The sequence below is a fragment of the Scyliorhinus torazame genome, chromosome 8 (genome assembly GCF_047496885.1).
Source record: "Scyliorhinus torazame isolate Kashiwa2021f chromosome 8, sScyTor2.1, whole genome shotgun sequence".
Lineage (NCBI taxonomy): Eukaryota > Metazoa > Chordata > Chondrichthyes > Carcharhiniformes > Scyliorhinidae > Scyliorhinus > Scyliorhinus torazame.
In genome coordinates, this window is record NC_092714.1 from 189,958,387 (window position 1) to 189,982,863 (window position 24,477).

At 48.1% G+C, this 24,477-nt stretch overlaps 1 protein-coding gene across 1 annotated transcript in view; it reads left to right on the forward strand.

Annotated features, from left to right (window-relative positions):
* The window catches only part of LOC140428898 (zinc finger protein 335-like), a 267,142-nt gene extending 243,187 nt beyond the window's left edge, over nt 1–23,955 (forward strand). The window contains exons 40-43 of the mRNA XM_072515545.1: nt 2,587–2,670; nt 8,515–8,589; nt 10,030–10,132; nt 22,002–23,955. Of these exons, the coding sequence (XP_072371646.1) occupies nt 2,587–2,670; nt 8,515–8,589; nt 10,030–10,132; nt 22,002–22,141 (402 nt within the window). The 3' untranslated portion in view covers nt 22,142–23,955. The remainder of the gene's footprint in view (nt 1–2,586; nt 2,671–8,514; nt 8,590–10,029; nt 10,133–22,001) is intronic.
* The last annotated feature ends 522 nt before the right edge of the window (nt 23,956–24,477 follow it).

Genomic DNA, 24,477 nt, shown 5'->3' on the forward strand with positions numbered 1-24,477 from the left:
CAGTTCTCGGCACTCACCCCCCCACCCGGCACTCATCCCCCCCCGTACCCGGCACTCCCCCGAAGCCCACCTCACCCCCCCCCCCCCCCCGGCACTAAATCACCCCCCCCCGCACTCAATGCCCACCCCCCCAATCCCCGGCACTCATGCCCCCCCCCCCCCTCCGTTCTCGGCACTCATCCCCCCCCCCCGCAGTTCTCGGCACTCACCCCCCCACCCGGCACTCATCCCCCCGTACCCGGCACTCCCCCGAAGCCCATCTCACCCCCCCCCCGTACCCGGCACTCAATCACCCCCCCCCCCCCCTGCACTCAATGCCCCCCCCCCCAATCCCCGGCACTCATGCCCCCCCCCCTCCGTTCTCGGCACTCATCTCCCCCCTCCCCCCCCTGTTCTCGGCACTCACCCCCCCACCCGGCACTCATCCCCCCCCCCGTACCCGGCACTCCCCCGAAGCCCACCTCACCCCCCCCCCCCGTACCCGGCACTAAATCACCCCCCCCCCCGCACTCAATGCCCACCCCCCCCCAATCCCCGGCACTCATGCCCCCCCCCCCCCCCCCCCGTTCTCGGCACTCATCCCCCTCCCCCCGCAGTTCTCGGCACTCACCCCCCCACCCGGCACTCATCCCCCCCCGTACCCGGCACTCCCCCGAAGCCCACCTCACCCCCCCCCCCCCCCCCGGCACTAAATCACCCCCCCCCCCCGCACTCAATGCCCACCCCCCCCCAATCCCCGGCACTCATGCCCCCCCCCCCCCCCTCCGTTCTCGGCACTCATCCCCCCCCCCCGCAGTTCTCGGCACTCACCCCCCCACCCGGCACTCATCCCCCCCGTACCCGGCACTCCCCCGAAGCCCACCTCACCCCCCCCCCCCCCCGGCAGCCGCCGCGCGCGCACCCACAGACCCCTCTCCGCCACACACACAGAGACTGCGGCTTATGCCATCACCTCTCCTACGGCCACCCCCCAGTCCGTGACCTACCTCCACGCTGGACAGCATCAGCCATCAGCACTGGTTGACGCCGTTAAAAAGGTGTTTTGATTTATGCCGACATGACCCGTGGTCAAGTCGGCGGGACTTCGGCCCATCCGGCCGGGAGAATATGGGCAGCCCCGGAGTCCATTGTCTCCCGCCCGACCCTGCCATTCTCCGAGGCGGGCGCCGCGATTGACGCCCCGCCGACTTTTCACCCTTCGGAGAATGCGGCGGGGGCGGGATTCACGCCAACCCCCGGCGATTCTCCGACCCGGTGTGGGGTCGGAGAATCCCGCCCGAGCTTTCTCGTGCTCTCAGTTTTTTGGACAGAAGAAGTTAATTCAGGAAAATATGCACGAGTTGATGTTAAACTCTTTTGACCTTCATGCATGAATAAGGGAGAGGCATTTTTGAAAAGATGAGGACACAGAGGCCAGACAATCAGGCAGAGGTAATCTGCAGTAGAAACTCTACCCTGTTCAGGACGTTTGTGGTTTTACATTAAGTAAAGGGCTCACTGAAGTGCTCTTGATTCTTGCAGCAGCACAGACCCCCATTCAATCTTGTGTAAGGGAAGACCTCCTCTGGCATGGAAGGACAGACCACCCCCCCCCGCCGGGTCGGAGAATCGCCGGAGGCTGGCGTGAATCCCGCCCCCGCCAGTTGCCGAATTCTCCGGCATCGGAGATTCGGCGGGGGTGGGAATCGCGCCGGTTGACGGGCCCCCCCCCGGCGATTCTCCGGCCCAAATGGGCCGAAGTCCCGCTGCTGGAATGCCTGTCCTGCCGGCGTGGATTAAACCACCTCTCTTACCGGCGGGACAAGGCGGCGCGGGCGGGCTCCAGCGTCCTGGGGGGGGGGGGGGGGGGTGCGTGGGGCGATCTGGCAACGGGGGCTACCCCCATGGTGGCCTGGCCCGCGATCGTGGCCCACCGATCCACGGGCGGTCCTGTGCCTTGGGGGCACTCTTTCCCTTCCGCCTTCGCCATGGTCTCCACCATGGCAGAGGCGGAAGAGACCCCCTCCACTGCGCATACGCGGGGATGCCGTGAGCGGCCGCTAACACTCACGCGCATGGGCCGCCCGGCAATGTCATTTCCGCGCCAGCTGGTGGGGCGCCAAAGGCCTTTCCCACCAGCTGGCGGGGCGGAAATCAGTCCGGCGCGGGCCTAGCCGCTCAAGGTTGGTGCTCGGCCGCTCAAGATGCGGAGGATTCCGCACCCTTGGGCGGCGCGATGCCGGACTGATTTGCGCCGGTCGGCGGACATCACGCCGATTACGGAGAATTTCGCCCCTCATCTCCAATTCTTGAAATAGTTTGGTGCCATTAAATGCTTCTTGAAGTATTGTCCATTTACAATGGATATAGGATGGAATTGAGATTCTCCAATTAGGGCTGGTGATAGTTGCAGATCAGCACCATCGCGAATTATCTTCTACTGTATGCCTTCCATGGAGTATACACTCTAGGTTTAAAGTAGGATTTAAAGTAAAATTCATTAATGGTTCAAGAAGGCCTTACATTTCAGAGATAGTTAGTCACATTTTTGCCCTCATGGATTGGTGTTCCTTCCGATATCTTGCTACATTTTCTTTTTCTCTGAAGGTGCAATACATCATTTCGCAGGAAGGTGTTCAACACCTTGTTCCACAGGAATACGTTGTCGTCCCTGAAGGCCATCACATTCAGGTAGGTGCCATTTATTGTGATATGCACAGGCAGATATTAGGAACAGACATACAATAAAAAGTGCCAACTAGCATTAAACAATGGGACATGGATATACTTGCAATCTAAAATTACTTCAGTGGGGTACTGAGGGAGTGCTCCATTGTTAGAGCTGCTATTTTTCAAATACAGCATTAAATAAGACCCTTCAGAAGGACATAAGCAAATACATTATATTATTTGAAGAAATGTGGGAAATGTGCTCTCTGTCCTGACCAATTATCTCAATTAACATTCCAAATGTTAATGGGGTCGGAGAATCCAAGGAAAGGGAATTCATTGAATGTTTACAGGAGGGCTTTTTGGAACAGCTTGTGATGGAGCCCACGAGGGAACAGGCCATTCTGGACTTAGTGTTATGTAATGAGCCAGACTTGATTAAAGATCTTAAAGTAAGGGAACACTTAGGAGGCAGTGATCATAATATGGTAGAATTCAATCTGCAATTTGAAAGAAAGAAGGTAGAATCAGATGTAAAGGTGTTACAGTTAAATAAAGGTAACTACAGGGGCATGAGGGAGGAACTGACGAAAATCGGCTGGGAGCAGAGCCTAGTGGGAAAGACAGTAGAACAGCAATGGCAGGAGTTTCTGGGAGTAATTGAGGACACAGTACAGAGGTTCATCCCAAAGAAAAGAAAGGTTATCAGAGGGGGGATTAGGCAGCCATGGCTGACAAAGGAAGTTAGGGAATGCATCAAAGCAAAAGAGAAAGCCTATAATGTGGCAAAGAGTAGTGGGAAGTCAGAAGATTGGGAAGGCTACAAAAACAAACCGAGGCTAGCAAAGAGAGAAATAAGGAAGGAGAGGATCAAATATGAAGGTAGGCTAGCCAGTAACATTAGGAATGATAGTAAAAGTTTCTTTAAATACATTAAAAACAAACGGGAGGCAAAAGTAGACATTGGGCCGCTCCAAAATGACGCTGGTAATCTAGTGATGGGAGACAAGGAAATAGCTGAGAAACTAAATAAGTACTTTGCGTCAGTCTTCACAGTAGAAGACGTGAGTAATATCCCAACAATTCAGGAGAGTCAGGGGGCAGAGTTGAATATGGTAGCCATCACAAAGGAGAAAGTGCTAGAGAAACTAAGAGGTCTAAAAATTGATAAATCTCCGGGCCCAGATGGGCTACATCCTAGAGTTCTGAAGGAGATAGCTGAAGAAATAGTGGAGGCGTTAGTTCTGATCTTTCAAAAGTCACTGGAGTCAGGGAAAGTCCCAGAGGATTGGAAAATCGCTGTTGAGTAACCCCCCTGTTCAAGAAGGGAACAAGGAAAAAGATGGAAAATTATAGGCTAATTAGCCTAACCTCGGTTGTTGGCAAGATTCTAGAATCCATCGTTAAGGATGAGATTTCTAATTTCTTGGAAGTGCAGGGTCGGATTAGGACAAGTCAGCATGGATTTAGTAAGGGGAAGTCGTGCCTGACAAACCTGTTCGAGTTCTTTGAAGAGATAACAAATAGGTTAGACCAAGGAGAGCCAATGGATGTTATCTATCTTGACTTCCAAAAGGCCTTTGATAAGGTGCCTCACGGGAGACTGCTGAGTAAAATAAGGGCCCATGGTATTCGAGGCAAGGTACTAACATGGATTGACGATTGGCTGTCAGGCAGAAGGCAGAGAGTTGGGATAAAAGGTTCTTTTTCGGAATGGCAACCGGTGACGAGTGGTGTCCCGCAGGGTTCAGTGTTGGGGCCACAGCTGTTCTCTTTATATATTAACGATCTAGATGACGGGACTGGGGGCATTCTGGCTAAGTTTGCCGATGATACAAAGATAGGTGATGGGGCAGGTAGTATGGAGGCGGTGCGGAGGCTGCAGAAAGATTTAGACAGTTTAGGAGAGTGGTCCAAGAAATGGCTGAAATTCAACGTGGGCAAGTGCGAGGTCTTGCACTTTGGAAAAAAGAATAGAGGCATGGACTATTTTCTAAACGGTGACAAAATTCATAATGCTGAAGTGCAAAGGGACTTGGGAGTCCTAGTCCAGGATTCTCTGAAGGTAAACTTGCAGGTTGAGTCTGTAATTAAGAAAGCAAATGCAATGTTGTAATTTATCTCAAGAGGCTTGGAATATAAAAGCAGGGATGTACTTCTGAAGCTTTATAAAGCATTAGTTAGGCCCCATTTAGAATACTGTGAGCAATTTGGGGCCCACACCTCAGGAAAGACATTCTGGCACTGGAGCGGGTCCAGCGGAGATTCACACGGATGATCCCAGGAATGGTAGGCCTAACATACGATGAACGTCTGAGGATCCTGGGATTATATTCATTGGAGTTTAGGAGGTTGGGGGGAGATCTAATAGAAACTTACAAGATAATGAATGGCTTAGATAGGGTGGACGTGGGGAAGTTGTTTCTATTAGCAGGGGAGACTAGGACCCGGGGGCACAGCCTTAGAATAAAAGGGAGTCACTTTAGAACAGAGATTAAGAGAAATTTCTTCAGCCAGAGAATGGTGGGTCTGTGGAATTCATTGCCACAGAGGGCGGTGGAGGCCGGGACGTTGAGTGTCTTTAAGACAGAATTGGATAAATTCTTGATTTCTCGAGGAATTAAGGGCTATGGAGAGAGAGCGGGTAAATGGAGTTGAAATCAGCCATGATTGAATGGTGGAGTGGACTCGATGGGCCAAATGGCCTTACTTCCGCTCCTATGTCTTATGGTCTTATGTCTTATGTCTTTGATGAATTGATCATTGATATAATTTACTGTTCATGGGACTTTCCTTTGTGCAAATCAGTTGCTACTTTGCCTACAAAATAACAATGGCTGCATTTCAGAAATAATTCATTGGCTGTGAAGCACAAATAGGTTGTGAAATGCTTTTTATATATTCAACTTGTATCCTTTTACTCGGAGCAAACAATGCCCAAGGAAGCAGTGACCATAACATGGTAGACTTTTGCATTCTATTTGAACTAATGGGGTTAATGGCTGATAAGTCCCCTGGATCTGTTGGATTTTATCCCAAGGTATTAAAGGAAGTAGCTACAGAGATAGTGGATGGACTGGTAGAAATCTTCCAAGATTCCTTAAATTCTGGGAAAGTCCCAGAGGATTGGAAAACTGCCAATACAGCACCTTTATTCTAAAAAGGAGAGATCAAAAAGCAAGAAACTATCGGATAGCTTAATTCTGTCTTTGGCAAAATGTCCATTATCAAGGATGTAATAGCAGAGCATTTAGAAATGTATAATACAATCAAGCAGAGTCCGCATGTCTTCATGAAGGGCAAATCATACCTGGCAAAATTATTAGAATTCTTTGAAGTGTTAATGAGCAGGATAGATGAGGGGAACTAGTAGACGTAATGGGTGGGATTCTCTGAAAATGGGGCTATGTCCCCACACCGGCGGGAAAACCGGCGCCAACCGCTCCAGCATCAACAGCCCCCGAAAGTGAGGAATTTCTCAGGGGCTACGCCGAAGGGCCGGGACGAGTTCGCGCATGCACGGACCGGCCGGCGTATTCCCGCGTATTCGCCAGCCCCTGAAAAATGGCGCCGGAGAATACGGCAGCCGGCGGCGGGGCGGGATTCGCGCCTCCACCCGGGGTTTCTCTGACCCGGCCAATATACTGGATTTCCAAAATGAATATGATAAGGTATCACACAAAAGGCTACTTAATAAATTAAGAGCCTATGGTATTGGAGGTAGCATATTAGCATAGATAAAGGATTGGCTAACTGATAAAAGACAGAGCTGGGATAAGAGGAGCATTTTGAGAATTGCAACCTTTAACTAGTGCAGTGTCACAGGGATCCGTGCTGTAGCCACAATTATTCACAATCTATATTAATGACTTGGACGAGAGAAGTGAGTGCACTGTTGCCAAGTTTGCGGATGACACAAAAATAGGTGGGACGGCAAATGGTGAGGATGACAGAGTCTACAGGGGGATATGATGTAGGAAAATGTGAAGTTACTTTTTGGTTGCAAGAATAAAGGAGCGAACTCCCCCTCAATTTGAAATTCCACCATGACTTCCCCAACCCTTTCTCTGCCGTATAACCCTATGGTGGAAACTTCTATTTCCTGACACACTGTACACTATCATGACTGCCATGTATCCCTCCTTCAAAACCTCTCTCTCGGCCTTAAAAAGCTCCTTGCAGCTCTTCTCTTTGGGAATATGTTCAGCCACTTCTCCTACCCCTTCTCTTTCTTCTTTGTTCACAGCGATCTAAAACACTTGGAGACATCTCTTTGGTAATTAAAGGGGTGTTCCAAGAACATGTGATTCCTATATGTCTGACCTCTGTTTGCCACATGATACCTCAGCCAGCATTGCAAACTATTGAGATGGAGCATTGTGATCCAGATGTGTTCCTGAGCTCTATAGCCCTGTGTTGTGCTAATCCAGTGCACTGCCTGGATTTATTTGTTAAAATAACACTCTTTTGTGCACATAAAGGTGAAAGATTTAAGTGTTAGTGAATGGTATGATTTTGATTTTGAGCCCAAAGTATCAGAAGCAAACACTCTTCCAGGTGAGGAATAGCGCAGTAGATGCAGAATAACCCTGCTTCATTCTGTCCTAACAATGAGCCTCCGCTCTAAACCCATAGGTGTGCCAATGCTACCCTAACATCTCACACTCTTCCTTTTCCCAGCCATTCTGTCCCCTATCTGAATGAAATTGTATATTTCAGCAGTTTTGCACTGTGGCCCATATCTGCGAAGAATTAGATTGAGCTTGTCTAAGCTCATTTCATGTAGGATCCATACAACGAATAGATAGGAGACACATTAATGTGAGATCAAGAAACTTTTTTAAAAATAAATTTAGAGTATCCAATTATTTTTTTCCAATTAAGGGGAAATTTAGTGTGACCAATCCTCCTAACATGCCCATCTTTGGGTGGTGGGGGTGAAACCCACGCAGATACAGGGAGAATTTGTAAACTCTACTGTCATAATATACACCAGTATATCATGGTGCAGACACACACACTGATGGACACACAGAGGGACCAATCGACGTACACAACACCTCAGCCAATCACCAGTTATAGCACATGCGCTATATCAGAGTTCCCGCTCATTCGAGCTGCAGCTTCCTAGTAGGACAGAGCTCACAGCCTGCAGCACAGACATTGACCATGTGCTGAGTGCATCGACTGGTTAGGACAAGGCAAAGGTCTTTAGTTAAAGCTAATATCGTGTTAACCCACAGTGAGAGTATGTTAAACTGTTAATGACTCAATAAAGTAGTGTTGCACTATTTCAAGCGTTGGTGACCTGTATGTGTTCCACGGATCCAGAGCGCCCATCACAACATCTACATGGACAGTGGGCCAGGATCGAACCCGGGTCCTTGGAGCCGTAGGCAGCAGTGCTAACCACTGTGCCACAGTGTCACCAGAAATCAAGAAACTTGATTGTTTGAAATACAGCATTTTCAAAAATTATACAACAGTGCTTATAATTGAATAAATGTTCTGTGTGTATTTCTAAATTTAGTCAGTATCGTATCTCATGACCTATTCCCCACCGAGGTCACTGCACTCCTCCAATTTTGTTCGCCCCTGGTTTACTTGTGCCATCAGTTGCTTTGGCCCTAAGTCCTGGAATTCCCTCAACCTCTCTGCCTATCCACACTTCTCTCCTTTATGATGCCCTTAAAACCTAACCGTTTGCCCGTTTTTTTAGACACCTGACTTAATATCTCCTTTTTCAGCTTGATGTCAAATTTTGTTTGATAATGCTTGCCTGAGTTAAAGGTGTTGTATTAATACAATTGTTAATGTTTTGTTGTTTTCAATTAATATTTATTTATTTACTGATGCTCTCCGTAGGTGCAGGATGGCCAAATTCACCACATCCAGTACGAATCAGATCCACAGATACACCAGGTCTTGGAGGGACAACAGGTATAGTTCTTCTCTAGTAAGATATACCTACATTTAGAAATTGAGTGTCTAAAAGTAAATATATTACTACACAGGAGTTAATCTGGGATTTGTCTCAACTGGTCAGGAGCAGTTGTCACTATTGGCAGCAAGAAAATACATTTTGTGCTGTTGTTACAGAACAGTATATCCCTGGCTCTTTAAACGATGCCCATACCAATCACTCCAGTTACTGGTATGACTCAGCCAGCATAACTTCCGTGATAAATGTACGTTCATGTTTTTGGAGATTAGCATGTTAATCTTAGAAGTTAACTATAGGATTAATTGACAGCCTAATAGATAGTGATCAGAAATGAGAATACTGGCATTTCTCCCTCCATAGTCAAGATTAGAACATCTCAATTGAAGCTAAACTAGAAGAGACTTTGAATTGAGCTAGGATCTTAAAGCTTCTAGCTTGCATCTTTGGACTGTCCAGATGCAAAAGGAATGATCACAGTGAAATTTAGACGAGACATTCAGTTGATGTGACTGTCAGCAGATGGCCAGCCAGAGTTAACTCATGGGTACAAACTGATGAGTAAGTTATTCCATCATGTTTCAGCTATATGTCATTAAAGTCATGTGATTTCAGGTATTGTATGAACAAACCTTTTTTGTGGGGAAATTACTTGAATATTTGATTAATTTAAAATATAGTTCTTGGCCCATCGTCGCTTAACTAAGAGCACAGCACTCAAATTAGAATCACAACTGACAAAGGGTCATCTGGTCTCAAAACGTTAGCTCTTTTCTCTCCCTACAGATGTTGCCAGACCTACTGAGATTTTCCAGCATTTTCTCTTTGGTCACAGTTATATAGTTGTTTTCCTGCCTTTGGCGATAATCCTCTTTATTTTCATTTACAAATAAAAATTGAAATTTGTTAAAAAGTACTGAGAAAGATCTATTATATGGGCCACGTTTAATGGCATACAATTCTCTTAATTTGCTATTTCGATATTCAAATTTACAAAATCCATTATGTAAAGCTGCCAACACAAAATTAAAATGCTGTAGGTGCTGTCAATCTGAAATAAAAGTACAAAATGCTGGAAATACTCATCAGGTCAGGTAGCATCTGTGGAGAGAAAAGTAGTGTTTCAGTCCGATGACCTTTTGTAGATTGCTTCAGTCCGATGATCTTTCGTATAAGTCCAATGATCTTTTGTATAAGTCCGATGATCTTTCCTAGATAATGTGAAGTTGCCAATATCCCCATCGATTTTTTTTTTTTTTTTTTTTTTTTTTTTTTTTTTTTTTTTTTTTTTTTTTTTTTTTTTTTTTTTTTTTTTTGTGTGTGTGTGTGTGCTGTTCAGTACTGTAATGACCAGTTTCTTGCCAATGCTAATTTTCTGTGGTGTGCTGTGGTACATATTTGTTGCTGTCAATCTCTTGATGTTGTGTTACTTTGCTAAGATCGCAGTGAGCCATGATGGACAGATCCAATACGTGCCAATCACAGACCAGCAAATAGTGACACAAGCCGAGCTGGAGGCTGCTGCACATTCTGCAGTGACAGGTAGGCAAATGCACACCAGGCCTTGTATGAGGCAGCAGCAGCTTTTCCATATTCGAACCCTGAACCTGATCAGAATTTTTGTTCCCATTGATACTAAGCAGCTGTTTTAAGAATATCCTCACCTGGTTAGTGATGGGTCTATGTTCTTGCAATTTCAGTAACTGAATGGCAAGTCAGTAACAAAAAATATTGTGGGATATCATACTGTAAAAATTCTTTTGCTTTTCAAGATATGTCCAGTTGATGGCGAAGTACCATTGACACTCCTTAAGACTGGGCATCTGTACCTAACTGTTCATTTTTCCTCTTGCAGCCCCTCAATTTGTCCTTTTAACCTTGTAGCAACAGCTTCAATGGCCTTTCCTCATAAATTATTTCATGAATCAATTTTATTGTTGCATCATTTTTTAAAAAGCTACCTGAAAAACATCTTACTGTTCTAACTCTGACATTTAACTTGTGTTCCCTGATAAGTAAACTTCTTCATAATATAAATTATTTCTAAATGTGGCATCCTTTAATAAAATAACTAAATGAGCAGTATTTTATGACCAGCGAGGCAGGTTAGCTCTGTTGGTTAGACTACCGATTTGTGATGCAGAGCGACACTAACTGCGTGAGTTCAATTCCTGTACCAGCTGAGGTTATTCATGAAGGCCCTGGCTGGCTAGGGGCTGGTTTAGCACAGTGGGCTAAATAGCTGGCTTGTAACGCAGAACAAGACCAGCAGCGCGGGTTCAATTCCCGTACCGGCCTCCTCAGATAGGTGCCGGAATGTGGCGACTAGGGGCTTTCACAGTAACTTCATTGAAGCCTACTTGTGACAATAAGTGATTATTATTATTAAGGCCCCGCCTTCGCAACCTTGTTCCTCGCCTGAGTTATGGTGACCCTCAGGTTAAACCACCACCAGTCAGCTCTCTCTCTCTCTCTCTCTCAAAGGGAGAGCAGCCAATGGTCCCCTGAGGCTATGGTGACTTTAATTTTATGACCCCACCATCGTACTGATTAATTCTACAGTAGGAAGGCTCGTGGACAGCCTGCTCGCCACACTGTCAAGTGAGGCCTTTTAGTGGGCAAAGATGCCCAATTAACGGACTCATCCTGCTGCCACTGCATTAACTCAATGGCAGGCAGGCCTACCCTACACGGAGAGTGCGATGAGCTTTTGGCCTTGGGAGGGTGAGGTACGTGGAACAAGGGGGTGGAGCACTGAGCTATCCCCTTCACTTGCTGCCAACTCTCCCATACTCTGTGCAATGCCCACCACACAAAACTCCTCCTCCATCACTCAAGTGAGTCCAGGGATCCAACAAAGATCTGAGCTTTGGGCGGATATCCTTCCTACAGCAACCATCGCTCGCTCGTTAGCACTGCACTGGGCGCCAGCTCTGTGGGTGGGACTTCTTATCTCCTGGATTGTGATCCTGTAGATGGCCCAGCAGTGCCCACTCAACTACCTGAGTGGCAGGTAACACTGGCAGGCCATTCCAGGAGGAGGCAACGTGGATGTCTCGATGGCTTTTCAGCTGGCAGCCAAGAGTCCAGTCACCTCTCTATCATTCCATGGAACAGGCACTAATGCACACAAAATCATAACCTGGAACTTCCGGTGGCGGTGATGAGTGAATGAGCCGCACATTCGGTGGCTCTCACTCCGGCGAGATTTGAGGACCTGGTTCCCCTGTTTTGCGGGACTGCGGAGCGCTGGAACGACGGCCACGGAGGTGCTGAGGAACGGGCAGAGCTGCGTGGAACCGTGGGAGAGCAGAAAGCAGCGAAAACGGCAGAGGAAAGGACAAAGGCAAGGTGCAGGGGAAGCTGACCCGTGAGCAAAGATGGCGGACCTCGGACCCGGCGATCCAGCAAGCGCTGGAAAACATGCTGCAGGTGATTAAAAAGCAGTTTTGAATCGTTGAAGCGGGATAACTTGGACCCACTTCAGAAGGCAGTGGATCAATTGAACCAGAGATTGGATGCCCAGGATGAAAAAGTGAAGGAGCTGGGGGAGGCAGTGGAGGAGCAGGCGGACGCGCAGACTATGGCTGCGCTAGAAGTCGATGGGTTGAAGGAGAGACTGAGAAGACTGCTGGACAGAGTAGAGGAGCTGGAAAATAGAGCCCGCAGACAAAACCTGATGATCATCGGGCTCCCGGAGGGGGCTGAGGGAGCAGATGCCGCAGCGTTTGTGGCTGACCTGTTGATGCAGCTGATGGGGGCTGATGCCTTTCCGCGACCGCCGGAGCTGGAGGGGGCACATAGAGTACAGGCGAGGCAGATGCGTCCGGGGGTTACCCCCCGTCCGATGGTGATCAGGTTCCACAGGTTTGTGCAGAAGGAGCGGGTGTTGCAGTGGGCAAAGAGTGCTAAGAGCAGCACGTGGAATAACTGTGTTCTTCGCATTCATCAGGACCTAAGCCAGGAAGTGGCCAAGCGTCAAGCAGCCTTTAAACAAGTTAAGGAGGTGTTATTTAAAAAGCACGTGAAGTTTGATCTGCTCTTCCCGGCTCGTCTTTGGGTCACGCATCAGGGCCAACACCATTACTTCTCCGAGCCCGAAGAAGCGATGGACTTCGCGAGGAATCAGGGGCTGGTCCCAAAAAAAGGACCCACGGACGCAAGCTAGGGTCCGAGAGTTATCGTTTGGGGGGGATGCCTACTGTGCCTGGACTGTCAGTAGACTGTTTACTGCTTTAAAGGTGCCATGTGTTGCATTTTTGGGCAGCTTTTGCCTACGGTGGGGGGTGGGGGGTGGGGGGGAGGGGATCCCCCTCTCGTATGCTCTTTTTTTTTCTCTTTTTCTGCTGTTGTTGGTACCTTTCGTCGTGTTCTCTGGGTGTGCTGGAGCCTTCATTGTAACATAAAGGTGGCCGGTAAGCAATGGGGATTAAAGATGTTGGTTGGGTTTTTTTTCTGTCTATGGTTTTTGTTTGTTTCGGGTGGGTGATATACGGGTACTGTATTACTGTGTTGCTATTTTATTAATGTTCAGAAAGGGACGTGGGTCTGTGTACACAACTGGAACTGTATTGTACCTGGAGCAGCCTCACGGTGCTGCTTGATGTTTCCATCTTGTTTGATCTTTCCCATTTTAGTGAGACTGCTCCAGTGGGTCCGAGTGGGGGATGGTGTGTTGATGAGTGGGGAGATGAGGTCGGGAAAACAATGGGAGTGAGACAAGTGGGCGCCGGAGGGATTAGTTACCGGGCTTGCAGATTGGCTAGTCAAGGGAGTCAGGTGGGGGGTGTGAATACAGCCAGTAGATGGCAGGGGTAGGGCTATCGGGAGATGTTGCTGTGGGGGGGGGGGGGAAGAGAGTTATTCTGCTGAAGTGGGAGGGGTCTGAAGTAGGTAATGGAGAGGAGGTCGGGGGTGGAGGCAGCCAAGAGGCGAGCCAAGAGCAGCGCGGCGCCGGGGGTGGGGGCGGGCCCCAGAAAGGTTATGACTGACCGGCGTGGGGGGGGGGGGGGGGGGGGGGGCGGTGTGCCTCTCATCCAAGCTGATCACCTGGAATGTCAGAGGACTAAATGGGCCAGCCAAAAGGGCACATGTGTCCACGCATTTGCGGGCTCTGAAGGCGGATGTAATTATGTTGCAGGAGACACATTTGAAAGTGCCTGACCAGACTAGGCTAAGGAAGGGCTGGATCAGCCAGGTCTTCCACTCGGGCTTGGACTCTTAAGTCCAGGGGGGTAGCAATTATGATCAATAAGTGGGTTAAATTTGAGGCGGAGGGCGTAATTGCAGACGGCGGGGGCAGATTCCTTACGGTAAGGGGCAAGGTGGAGGGGAGGAGAGTGGTGCTGGTGAACATAATGCTGACTTTATTAAAAGAGTGCTGGGGAAGATTCCAGACCTGGACTCGCGCAAGTTGGTGATGGGAGGGGACTTTAATATGGTCCTCGACCCGGGGCTAGACCGGTCATGTCCCAGAATGGGTAGGCTCCCAGCAATGGCAAGGGAGCTGAAAGGATTCATGGAGCAAATGGGGGCAGTGGACCCATGGAGAGCCAGACAGCCGACGGTAAGGGGCTACTCGTTCTACTTGCATGTTCATAAAGTATACTCTCGGATTGATTTTTTTATCGTGAACAGGGACTGTGTAGGGGAGGTAAAGAATACGGAATACTCGGCAATCACTATCTCGGACCATGCCCCGCACTGGGTGGACCTGCAGGTCGGGTGGGCGAATTACCTACGCCCGCAATGGAGGTTAGACGTAGGATTGTTGTCGGAGGAGGGGATATGTGAGAGACTGCGGAAGTGTATGCAAAATTACTTGCAGGTGAACAATATGGGGGAGGTTTCAGCAGCGACCCTGTGGGAGGTGCTGAAGGCAGTAGTGAGGGGGGAGCTGATCTCAATTCGGGCTCACAGGGAGGACAGAGCAGAAATGGATAGATTGGTTAAGGAGATTCACCGGATAGACGAGGATCATGCGGGGTCCCCGGGGGAGGACCTACTCTGGGAAAGACAGAGACTGAAGGCGGAACTGGGAGTGCTATCCACGAGTAGGGCCGTGGAACAACTTAGGAAGGCAAGGGGAGTGGTGTATGAGCATGGGGAGAAGGCCAGCAGATTGCTAGCGCAGCAACTCAGGAAGAGGGAGGCGGCCAGGGAAATAAGTAGACCGGTGGACGGGAAGGGGAGCTGAGTGGAGGGCCCGTCAGGACTGAATAAGGTATTTCTGGACTTTTATAGTAAGCTTTACACTTCAGAACCCCCGGAGGAGCCGGAGGAGATGAAACGGTTCCTGGAAGGACTAACCTTCCCAAAAGTAGGCGGGGTGCTAGTGGACGGGCCGGGGACCCCGATCAGAGCGGAGGAGGTACTGGGGGGCCTAAAGGCCATGCAGTCGGGGAAAGCCCCGGGACCGGATGGATACCCAGTCGAGTTTTACAAAACGTTCTCGGAGATAGTGGGACCGGTCCTGACTAGGGTTTTTAATGAGGCGAGGGACAGAGGGACCCTGCCTCCGACGATGTCGCAAGCCACCATCTCACTGATATTAAAGCGGGACAAGGACCCGGAATCCTGCGGGTCATACAGGCCAATCTCCCTGATCAATGTGGACTCCAAGGTCCTGGCGATTAGAATTGATGACTGCCTACCGGAGGTGATTGGGGATGACCAAACAGGGTTTCGGAAAGGCAGGCAGCTGACAGCCAACTTGAGAAGATTGCTTAATGTGATTATGATGCCCCCGACGGGTAATGAGGTGGAGGTAGTGGTGGCAATGGACGCTGAGAAGGCCTTCGACCGCGTGGAGTGGGACTATTTGTGGGAGGTACTCGGACAGTTTGGGTTCGGGGAGGGACTGGTTAATTGGGTCAGACTACTGTACCAGGCCCCAAAAGCTAGCGTAAGGACGAACAGGATAATGTCAGATTAATTCAGACTACATCGCGGGACCAGACAGGGAAGCCCACTCTGCCCGTTGCTGTTCGCGCTGGCCATAGAACCGTTGGCGATTGCGCGGAGAGCTGCAAAGGGGTGGAAGGGAATGACTGGGGGGGGGCGGGGGGGCGGGGGGGGTGATGGAGCACAGGGTCTCTCTCTATGCGGATGACCAGCTCCTGTACGTGTCGGACCCACTCAGCGGGATGGAAAATATACTGGAAACATTGAGGAAGTTTGGCTGGTTCTCAGGTTACAAATTAAATATGGCCAACAGTGAGATGTTTGTGGTGCAGGCAAGGGGCCAGGAGAATAGGCTGAAGGAGCTGCCATTTAGGCTGGTTGGGGAAAGTTTCCGGTACTTGGGGATACAGGTGGCACGAGACTGGGGCAGGTTACATAAGTTAAATTTGACTAGAGTGGTGGAACAAATGAAGAGGGAGTTTCGGAGATGGGATGCACTCCCGCTGTCACTTGCGGGGAGGGTGCAGACGGTAAAGATGATAATCCTCCCTAGATTCCCGGTCATCTTCCAGTGCCTTCCGATCTTTATCCCAAAGGACCGGCAAAATCATCATAAGCTTTGTCTGGGCGGGAAAATCCCCGCGGGTGAGGAAGGCGATGCTTGAAAGGAGCCGCAGCGAGGGGGGACTGGTATTGCCGAATCTGATCAACTACTACTGGGCGGCTAACATAGCCATGATAAGGAAGTGGATGGTGGGTACGGGGTCTATCTGGGAGTGGGTGGAGGTGGCTTCGTGCAGGGGCACCAGTTTGGCAGCCCTGGTCACGGCTCCCCTACCACTTGCGCCGGCCAAGTACTCCAGCCCGGTAGTGGGGTCGGCCCTGCGGATTTGGGGCCAGTGGAGAAAGCATGCAGGTGAGGTGGGTGCGTCGGTCTGGGCTCCAATTTGTGATAACCATCGATTTGCCCCCGGGAACATGGATGGAGGGTTTCGAACATGGTGGCGGGCGGGGGTGAGGAGGGTGGGTGATAGGTTCCTGGAGGGGAACTTTGCGAGTTTGAGGGAGTTGGAGGAGAAAGCTGGACTGGAAAGGGGAAATGACTTTAGGTACTTAGTGCGGGACTTTGTACGCAGACAGGTCCCACCCTTCTCACGCCTCCCGCCAATATGGATCCAGGACAGAATAGTCTCATGGGGAGAAGGAGGAGAGGGTAGAGTCTCGGATATTTACAAGGTGCTCATGAAGGGAGAAAAGTCGCAGACGGAGGAACTGAATCACAAATAGGAGGAGGAGCTCGGCGGGGAGATGGAGGACGGAATATGGCGGAAGCCCTGAGTAGGGTAAACCCAACCGCAACATGTGCCAGGCTCAGCCTGATTCAGTTTAAGGTCGTTCACTGGGCCCACATGACGGTGGCTCGGATGAGCAAATTCTTTGGGGTAGAGGACAAGTGTGCTAGATGCGCGGGAGGACCAACGAACCACGTTCACATGTTTTGGGCATGTCCTAGGCTTAGGGGTACTGGGAAGGATTTACGGTGGTCATGTCCCGGGTGCTGAAAACCAGGGTGGTGATGAGTCCAGAGGTGGCAATTTTCGGGGTTTCGGGTGACCCGGGAGTCCATGGGGAGAAAGAGGCCGGTGTTCTAGCCTTTGCTTCCCTGATAGCCCGGCGGCGAATACTGGAGGGACTCAAAACCCCCGAAGACCGAACTATGGCTTTCGGACATGTCAAGTTTTCTGGGTATGGAAAAAATCAAGTTCGCCTTGAGGGGATCTGTACTGGGATTCGCCCGAAGGTGGCAACCATTCATCGACTTCTTCGCGGGAGAGTGAACGTCAGCAGGGGGGGGGCGGGGGGGGGGGGGGAGGGAGATTAGAGTAGAGTAGGAGGGGTAAATAGGCGGTTAGTGTCTATGGGAGAGGAGCGGGTTTGGTTGAAGTGTTGGTTTTTTGTTGATGTTTGCATATTTCTGTAATCTGTACTGTTTACAATGCCAGAAAATACCTCCATAAAATTGTTTGTTTAAAAAAAAATCATAACCTGTATTTCTCAATGTTGGGCCCATTGGCTTCATGTTACCATCCTCATAGAAACTAATAACTTTTTGAATATATATTCTTATTAGCTTTTTTCTATTTTTTACAAGTAACACAATAAACCCTCAAAACTGATACAGTACAGTATGAATGCAGAAAAAGGCAGGAGAACACCTGACACGGTTGGTTCAGCTTAGTCATTAAACTTGTTGCCTCTTTCTATACAAGGGAAAACAACAAGCAGACAAGCTAGAGAATGGGGGAGGAGAAGATAAAGCCATGGTTAAAAGGTGCACACCTTCAGTGTAGCGATTGTCCCTTCAGCCAAATAAACTATAGGGCAAGGTCTCCGTGTCCCGTTCGGGCGTGCATTAAAACATACCTCCCCCCACAACTCCAATTATACCAGAGACCAATGGCGTTTTTTTCTCAGACAGACCTGCCTGTACCTTTGCAGGAGCCAGTCAGCGATTCTTTAACCCCAAGACAAAAAGAAATAGAAAAATTTCATGAAGATACTAATTCTAAGGGGGTATTTTGCATTTAATCACGAGGTGCAACAAATTACAAAATCTACTACAGTGAAAGTGATCATTATTCCTCATATACACAGAGAAGACCAACAAATATTTATACAATTGAATCAAATTATCAATCATTGTAGTTGGCACCTTCATTCATACAGGAAATGAAACTGTTTACCTTGGAAATTCATCCGAGGTAAGATGGTAGACCTGTTGCCAAAAAGAGAGGAGGTTCTCAAGCTAACAGGATAAAGCCATGAACACATGGCGCACACCCTCCTCCACAGGACAACAAAGACAGAGCAACACGATAGACAGGACCCTTATTGGGCAAAATACAACCAATCCGGAACTAGCTCAGCATCCCAAGACCTCCAAGCAATGCAAGGATTCCTCAGAAAAAGGGAAACCACAGGACACTGCCATCTGTGCAAGACATGACCCTGCAATGTACACTCGTATACAGAAGCCAGTAAACCAAGGATTGTTAAACCATACCAAGACGCTCAACACAACAGATTTCACTTCTCTCTAGCCATATCTGAGGCACTCTTCAGGCCCCTCCATCACAGGAAAATATAAATCATTTTCCACCAAGGAAACCCAACCGATAAGAAGAGGAATTGTCAAGACACGCATCAAAGGGATATCTCGGAGGGAGATACAACTCTCCTCCCGACAAGATGAGGGAAACCCTCTAGAATTAAATATAACAAATCAGAGCCTGTATCAGCACGTCATCGACCCAAATAAAGAAAGGAAACCCGAGAGAAAGAGGAACACCAGAATTAACCAATAGATGTCAGACAAGTTCTAGGAATGTACAGTTCTGTAAAAAGGATACCAGGAGCAGAACAGAATGGCCTCATAAACACGCTACTTCCCCAAGCATCAAAAAGAAGGAGGACAGTTTGTAAGTGCTTGTATAATACTCCTCCATCCAGTGTAATCTCTAAGTGAAGAAAGAATCTTAACAATATTGAACCAAAGCATGCCCCACAGCCAACAGGATACTTCCCAAGGGAACCCAGATCTCAAGAAGAAGAGTATTCCAGACGCCCCCAAAAGGTGACATTTCTGGGGAGGGTGACCTATGCCGCCCAACGTACCTTCCATCTGACCCGGGTAAACACAGTTAATACTGCCCTAACCTACTCAATTTAGCAAATTAGGATGAACGACGCATTAGAATAGGGGACAACAGGCCAAGGATATCACATCACTCTTCTACATTGAACAAAGCAAACTATACTATCTCTAGGCACCACTTAGGCCCCGTCATCAACGTGATTCCACTCATTTCCCCTCATCAAAGAAATCCTGACAACATGGTGATATGCCCACCATACATTCCATGAGCCAAGTAACTACTGTCACTACCTGTGCAGCCAAGTAAATATAGAAGACCAATCCAAAATGGCTATATATTCAAGGATTAACTGACCATGCCCGGGAGTGCACCACTTCATATCTCCCCCACCCCTCACTACTCCAACAATGCCAGAGGAACAGACAAAAAAAAAAGTATTTTCAGGATACATGATAGAAGAGCAAGGATTCCTTAATTAATCCCAAACTAACAAAAGTACAAAAGAAAATTACGGCACTTCTAACGAGAGTTTTCCTCATCCACATAAAGGACTTGTAAGGCCATAGCAACCACCTCGATACCAAACCACCTACCTGCCACCCTGCTGTGGCGCTACTCATCTTCTCTGTAAATAAAGTGAATGGTATCAAAAAATGTACTCAGTGTAAAAGCACAGATTACAGCACATTTAAAAAAAATACAGTTAAATACTGCACAACCTTTATGCCTACAACCAACTCAGTATGATTTTCGCAGTACAACAGCTTCTGTGCTCATATGTCATATACCCTTGTCAGGATAAAAAGCAATAGCATGAAATCAAGGGTATAATCACGAGGAACAAAGTAAGATTAATGATGAACTGCAGGATGATATAACCATCCACAGAGCTTGGAAATGCTAAAACCATGACCGGATCATCGAGCAAGTTGCAGGAACCATCCAGAGTTTCACTGAAGCCCCTGCACCTCTGCCAAGTCATCGTCCCGGAGCCACGGTAAAGAGAAATCTAGCCTCAGTGGATTGTGAAGACCCATCACATCCAGCAGCCTCCAACTCTTCAACCAACATCGAGATCAAGACAACTTCAGACCAATGGTCTGAGTCCTCGACTGACCTCAGGCCCTGAAGACTGGATACAATGTGCTCCCTCAAACTCAAATCACCCAACCTTCAAATTGAGACCAGGTCAGCAGAGCAGCAGTTCTCAAATTTGGCCGGGAATTCATCCCCAGCTCCCGCCTGGAGACGAGGAGACAGTTGCACCTTCTCCGGTCCCATCAACCCGGATGTTCAATATAACCTGCAGCAAAATTTCCAAGGACCGAAGGTGAGTCCCTACTGAGGAAGCTGCCCTGTTGACTGACAGGATTCTCTTCTCTGCTTCATCCATTCTCTTTAAGATATCTTGTAGTTCATCAGTGTGAGCACCAATAACCTGTGCTGGGGAGCCAAGGCCGTCGCTCACAACTTCACTCAAATGGCAAGCATCATCTCAAACAAAATATCTCTTAGAACCGCTTTGACTCCACGCCTCACTTCTGGCAGATATGTAGCATTAATGGGACAGTCTCAATGTCATTTCTAACTCTCCACATCAGAGGTTCACACCAGGTCAAAACATCCAGTGTCCTTTGATTGTTTTTCCAGATCAGACTATCACCTTGCCACAGGCACACCTTGACAAGTCCCCCTCTCTCTCGAGCCCCGACAGTTTTGATGATCCAGAATTCCAGAGATTCCTTTCTCCAAACCCTTTAAAAAATTTAGCCAGCTCTCGTAACACGGTTTCTTCCCCAGAGAGGGCTTTACTTCTGTCCTCCATCGTTTCCAATAGAGTAGACCTGTTTGTGGGAGAATTCCTATTCTCTCTTACCTGCTTCTCAGCAGCCGCTTTTCCTCTGTTCTATGCATTACTGTGAGGGGTGCTATGAACTATAACGCAACATCTCGGTGGGTTTCTATCTGAGTTTCTATCCATTCGCAACTGTCATCCCTATGTCGGAGAATCCCCGGGGTGCCGCGCGAATTGCGCCACGCCGCTCCGACGCTGGGATGCGATTCTCCGCAGAGCGGAACATTGGCGCCGGCGTGGTGCCAGTTGGGGGCCATGTCGATTTTCCGGCCCTAATGGCCGCGCGGCCGTAGCAAAAAACCTGAGTCCCGCCAGCGCCGTCCTAACATGCTCTGCGCTGGCGGGACCTCGGCGTTGAAGGGTCCAGGGGCGACCTGTGGGGGGGGGGGCGGAAGAGAGGAGAGAAGAGGAGTGGTCTGAACCCGGGGGGGGGGGGGGCCTCTGTTGTGGCCTGGCCCGCAATCGGGGCCCACCAATCGGCGGGCCGGAGTCTCGGACTGCGCGCCTCCATTCTTCCGCGCCAGCTCCTGTAGTCCTATGCCATTTGGCGTTGTGGTCGGCGCGGAGAAGAAAGCCACTGCGCATGTGCAAGTTGGCGCCGGTGCCACTGCGCATGCACGGACCCCGGGGTGTCCAGCTGACGCTGGGGTCAGCAGCTGGAGCGGCGTGGGCTGCTCCAGCGCCGTGCTGGCCCCCTGTGGCCCGGAGAATCAGGCACCGGAAGGCCTGTTGACGCCGCAGTAAAACACTCCTGTTTTTATGCCGGCATCAACACTTAGCCACCCGATGGGAGAATCCTGCCCATTGTACTTTGCTGCTCTGAATATTGACTTTTAAAAGTATAGTAAAGTAAGAGCAGATTTACACAGCAGTCGGTTCAAAGAGAAACGTAGTTTTGTGTCCGGTGAAAATCAGCTTTGAATTAGCTCTTTTGAAAGTTTGTTGACTGTGCTGAAAGTTGTTAAAAGTAAGCTACTGTTTCCTCTTCCTTTAATAGCTGTAGCCGATGCAGCTATCGCTCAGGTCCAAGGAATCTACACAACTGAGGCTACAGAAGAACAAATACAACAGCTTCAGCAACAAGCAATCCAGTACGAGATGGCTCAGGCTGAGGTCATTGCATACTCTGAAGACTAATGAAAGTGGCAGCAGGAGAAGATGACTTAAGCACTTTTCAATTTTAGTAAGAGAGAAGGGGACAGTGGAGCCAAGAGACAAATGACTGATCCCCTTTCCCTGCCTTATAATACTTTTGGTTTGTTCCTTAGATAATCCTTGATACCTGCATGCAATGAACAGATAAAAAGCCTATTTGTATATTTTGTTTGCCATGCCCCTTCCCTACCTTGCCCAGTTATTGACCAATTTGCAAATCCATAAACTTGGTACTGAATCCTCAGAAATGACCCCAAGTTACGAATCACCTTTTTGATGGTTATTTAAAAAGTTTAGCACAATGTTTAATGTGGGCTGATGAACCTGTGTATAAAAAAAAAAGTAAGGTTCCAGCTTTTGAGAAACATTCTGTACACAGATCTATACATGACTTATATTTATGTGGGTGTATATAGAATATATACAAAAATATTATGTATAGATTATTGAATTCCTGCAGGATGAATTCTAAGACAATGAACTAGTTGAGAAGTTAGTGGCTAGATCATTGCCCTGTTCATCATTGCCTCTTGTTTTCCATTTTAATATATAGCAGATATTGAAATTTAAAAAGAAGTTGCCATTGCAGCAATCTATTGTGTGAATTTGGTTTTCAAGATGAAAGAACAGAAAATGTTCTTGCTTTGCTTTTTTTGTTTTATATGTGGGGAACCTGATATTATATTGATCACGTGAGAGGATCTGGAATAACTTTTCTGGGGGACGAAATTCCACTTCTGAAAAATTTGCCCTTGGTGCATATTGAAATCAAGTTTAAAATGTTTCCGGGAACTCTCCCTCTCCCACTTTCCACTCCCACCATACCTGCTAATGGATCATTGTGTAGTGTACTGTCTAGAATGAAATTCAACCATAAACCCAGAAAATATCCAACTTCAAACCCAACTGCTTCGGAGTTGGTTGATATCAGCAGTCACTGGGTCATTAACTCTGGTCCCTTTTGTAGTGACTAACAGTAAGAAAATTGGCACTAGTAATGAAACCTATTTGGAGGTCTCTAACCAGGAAAAGTATATCAGGAGTCTTTTCACATGCTCCGGACAGCAAGATGATGACCTGTTGAGAATAGAGGTAATAAAGCATAAGGAAACTTGTGTGTTCCAGCCTTGTAACATGGGCCAAGATATTGTCTTCTCCTGGATTGAATGCTGAACAATGTTCACTTGTTAAAACATCAACGATAATTTGTACCATCTCGGTGAATCCAAATGAATCGAAGGATATAGTAAAACCAATATTGATAGCTGCAGGGTTAATTAATATTTCTGGGTTGCATAAAAACTCATTGGGAGTTCAGTACTGTTCACCTCATTTAGCTTTGTTTGTTATACCATCCACTTGGTTGCTTTCTCAATGCTGGAATCAATAATCCATCGCTACAACTTTCCATTAGCCAATATTTGCATTGTTTTTTCCATGAACACATCCTGCTAATATTAGGAAACTAAACTGTATATACAGTAATGTACATACAATAATTTATTACGTAGGATGAAATATTTTGCTTACCAACTGGACTAAAATGATTACAGTTGACTCTTATTACCTCAACTACACTGGATTCTACTCTTGCTGACTTTGTCAATTGTTGTTAATGTTTATTTCCTAAGACCTTATTCTTTTCAATACATTGTATTCATTTTGTAATCACGCATTCTCATTTTTTATTTTTCTAGGAAGTGTTTTCACATGTACATTTCCACTGCCATTATACTGGTGCTTATGCTTTGTTGTGAAGCAGTTTTAGGCATATAGATATAAAAGCAGCAATGTGATATTGTTTCCAGTCTCATTGTAAGCATTGTAACTTGGGGAGATCTGATACCATTTCTAGTATATAATAATAACCCCATAATGGGCTTCTCACCAGTCTAGTATAAAGTTCTGCTTAAAAAATGGCCAATTCCATTGGACCTGCTGGGGTCTTTACAAAACTCCCAATCTTTTATTGCTATGAGACAGGCAGCCGCTGCTCCCATAGCATGAGAATTTGCTACCTGTATAGCAGGGTATTGCTCTTCCAAGCAGTGATACTTAACAGTTGAACTCGGTGTGAATAGTCTGGGCGGGATTCTCTGTCCCACCAGCCCCGTTTTCTGGCACAGAGCGCCCCTGCTGGCAGTGAGGTTTTCCTGTCCCGCAGCCGGCCAATGGGGTTTCCCAATGTGGCTACCCCCACACTGTCAGGAAAGCCACGGGCGTGGGTGAACTGCCAGGCAAAGCGGAGGATCCTGCCGGTGGAGAATCCCGCTGTCTGACTCTAATCTCAGTCCAGTATGTGTAGGATTGTTACTCTT